Genomic DNA, 3,637 nt, shown 5'->3' with positions numbered 1-3,637 from the left:
CACAAATCTTGAGATGAGAAAAATTGGCATGCTAGAAAAAAATGATTGCCCTGATAAGAGAAACTGCCACGTCGGTCAATAAAAATTTACCATCCTATAATATAGAGATTATCATGCTACAAGATAAAGATTTGCCATGCCGCAAGTAGAGAATTGTCATGCTACATGATAGAGATTTGCCATGAGTTCATGAGACAGGTAGAGAATTACCATGATGCGTGCAAAAAGTTGTCATGTCTTGTTTTAGGGGGAAAAAAGTTGCCATTTTGTAACACATATAGTAGCCATGTGCGGAAAAGCTACGACGCACATAAATTGCCATGTTATAGCGTTAGCAATGTGCAAAAACTTAGAAACGCAGAATTTGCAATGCTATAACTGACTGACATAGTTGCCATGTGCAAAACCCTAAAAAAGCATAATTTGCAATGCTATAAGTCACCGCTCATACGCGCGCCACGGGAAAGGAATGTTCTAGCGTCACAGAGGCGGTACCGTAAAACGATGAGGAGACGAGGGCAGTTTGATTTTCCATACTCGATTTGTCCGTACGACAGAAGCGACGTCGCCACAAATCAAGACGATCGAGAATGGTATTTTGTTCGTTTCGTCCGTAGCACTGAACCGAGTACATGTCACCTGAAAAAACGAGCCCGTATATGTCAGGCGTGAGGTCACCGGGCGAATTCAACGAGCGTACGTACGTACGGCCAGCCCGGCTCGCTCTCCCATGCAGCCGCCTTTCGCTTCCTGTCTATATATATACCCCTCCGCGCGCCATGCCACTCATCGATCGAACTTGACTAGCTAGCTAGAGCGAAGCTTGAGCTCGAGGATCATCATCATGAGGCCGTCGATCGTGCTGTTCGGCGACTCCATCACGGAAGAGTCGTTCGGGGAGGGCGGGTGGGGCGCGCACCTGGCGAACCACTACTCCCGCTCCGCCGACGTCGTCCTCCGGGGCTACAGCGGCTACAACACCCGCTGGGCGTCCCTGGTGGCCGACCGCGCGTTCTCCGCCATCCCGGCGTCGGCGGCCGTCGCCGCCGTCACCATCTTCTTCGGCGCCAACGACGCGTCGCTCCCCGACCGGGCCAGCGCGTTCCAGCACGTGCCGCTCCCTGAGTACGGCGACAACCTCCGCGCCATCTGCGCGCTGCTCCGCGCGCGCTGGCCGGCGGCGGCGCTCATCCTCGTCACGCCGCCCCCCGTCGACGAGCGCGGCCGCGTCCGGTTCCCGCGCAACGGGGACGCGTCGGGCCTGCCCGAGCGGACCAACGAGGCCGCCGGGCGGTACGCGCGGGCGTGCGTGGAGGTGGCCGGGCAGTGCGGGCTCCGGGCCATCGACCTCTGGTCCCGGATGCAGGAGTTCCCAGGGTGGGAGACGGCGTTCCTCCGGGACGGGCTGCACCTCACGCCCACCGGCAACCGGCTGCTGTTCGAGGAGGTGGTGTTCGCGCTGAGGGACGCCAACCTCAGCCTGGAGGCGCTCCCCGCCGACCTGCCGCTCTGCAGCGACATCGACCCCGACAACGCCGTCAGGTGCTTCGAGGAGGAGTGAGACCATGCTGAGGATAAGGTTCAGAATTGATGGATATCGGTCGGATGCCGCCCATGAAATTGTTTGTTTGTTTCTTTTTTGTTTACATTATTTGTTTCGTCCATTCATGTTGTGCGAGATTGTCACGGCAGTTTGTTGTCTGCATTCGTTATTTGTTCCGAAATGTGGAATAAATATATAGGATTGAATTCGTTTCATTCGGAAGTGCTGCGGCGGAACATTGCATGCCAAGGGATTCTGTCCTTTTATACACACATGCACACGTTATTTTTATAAGCATCTTCAAAAGATTAAGCTGACACATTATTTTAAGATTAACAAAATCATAATAGACATCTTCGTAGTAGACGGAACGTCTCCTCTCGCTAAGCGCACAACGCTAGAAAACCTTAAATAAATCTAGAAAAATACGAGTGTCAATATCAAGTTTAGGAATTAAACTCTGGCGGGCAGAATACCACTGTCCTCCTAACCATTTCATCACAGGGTGGTTCGCTGGATTATGTTGGTTTGTGTGGCTACGGATTGAAGGAGATATTTTTTTATAAAAAATATGTCAAAATCTTTTAAATTATTGTAAAGAATAAAGTTTGAAAGTTGAAGAAATTACACAGTGATAAAGTTAAAATATTCAAATATCACAATATGAGTTTTCTTGTATATACAATGAAAGTTTCAAACCATGTTTAAACTTTTTTATAGTATAATAATACATTTATTTATTGGGACTGTCTATACGGCAGGTGCCTAAAAAAATATGTTGCATCAGTCGCTTTCATCAAGGGCCTTTAAATCTCCATCCAACGGCTGAAAATAGTTCAAGGTACCGTTCATCTTTAACCTGTCGCCTCTTCCTCCTCGTGTAGCCACTGACCAACCCAGCCTTTCTTGCCTGCATCCGCCCCTTGCGGCTGGTAGCTATCGCCGCCCTGCTTTCCTCTCGACGTCTCCACACCACTGTGTTGGCTGCCGCCCCGACCATCTCTCTAAGCCCCGCACCGGTGCACAACTCAGACGTTCCCCTGCACCCCACATTCATGAAATAGATAGTTAGGTTGTTGCTTCCCGATGAACATGGACTCCCGGTATCCCCAAGATAGATAATGAGACTACTTCTTCTTCGACTAGGTCCGGCCTCCTCATCTCCTACGCTCGGGAAGAAGAAAAAAGTGATTGAAGCCAAGGATAATTTCAGGCACATGAGATTTAGCAAAACCGGTTTTTCTTTCAAAAAAATAAAAAACATGTTGACTTTGAAAAGAAATGTTTTTGCATGTATAAATATGGGTTCATGTGATTTAAGAAGAGGTTTAAGCACTTAGCCTAAACATGATAAAATACACAAAAGGACGTAATCAAGAAAAGAAAATATGAGAAAATAAAATATTCCAAAGAATCTATAAAAATGAAAACGGACAAGTAATAAAAAACAAAGGAAAGGCAGAGGAGAACCCAAATATGGGCCACGGCCATCGCTAGACTAGGGACCGATCCATTGTAGCGCTAACGCTTTTCCTCGGCCATCGCTAACGTTTTTGTAGCGATTAACTGTTGGGCTTTTCCTGTAGCGTTTTTGTATCGCGAAAAAAAATTGTTCAAAAAAACATCTGTGCCTCTATTTTTTAGCCATATTTATTCATGAAAAACACAAAATGTTCAGGAATATGTAAAAATGTCTGTGAATTTCAAAAATATTCACTGATTAGAAAAATGTTCATGAATTTGTAAATAAAAACTCCGTAAATTTGAAAACCTTTTTCTGATTATAAATAATTTCCTGAACTTTAATAATATTTATATATTTTAAAATATGTTTGTGATTTAAAAAGTATCACAAGTTTTAAAGAATCCATGGATTCAAAATATAAATAATGTTCATGAATTTTAAATAGAGAAAATAAAGATAATTAAAAAATAAAAACAATATGCCATAAAAGAACCGAAAATGAAAAAAAATGAGAAAAACGACGGAAAAATGGTCAGAAGATTCCAAAAATCGGGTGAGAAGCTTCGTGAATCTTCATAAAAAGACACTTGCTCCTGTGCTCCTAGGAGCATCTCCAGTAGATCCCCCCC

At 45.6% G+C, this 3,637-nt stretch overlaps 1 protein-coding gene across 1 annotated transcript; it reads left to right on the top strand.

The window, feature by feature from the left end:
- Window positions 1-841: 841 nt before the first annotated feature.
- Window positions 842-1,640, top strand: LOC119328145 (GDSL esterase/lipase At5g45920-like). Its single transcript, XM_037601169.1, has one exon. It carries the CDS (start codon window positions 845-847, stop codon window positions 1,559-1,561), a length of 717 nt encoding a protein of 238 aa, XP_037457066.1. The 5' UTR covers window positions 842-844; the 3' UTR covers window positions 1,562-1,640.
- Window positions 1,641-3,637: the final 1,997 nt, after the last annotated feature.

The sequence above is a fragment of the Triticum dicoccoides genome, chromosome 7A (genome assembly GCF_002162155.2).
Source record: "Triticum dicoccoides isolate Atlit2015 ecotype Zavitan chromosome 7A, WEW_v2.0, whole genome shotgun sequence".
Classification (NCBI taxonomy): Eukaryota; Viridiplantae; Streptophyta; class Magnoliopsida; order Poales; family Poaceae; genus Triticum; species Triticum dicoccoides.
This window is presented reverse-complemented; position numbering and strand designations above follow the sequence as displayed.

Coding starts and splice junctions, on each gene's coding strand:
- LOC119328145 (XM_037601169.1), top strand. CDS start 845: ATGAGGCCGTCGATCGTGCTGTTCGGCGACTCCATCACGGAAGAGTCG.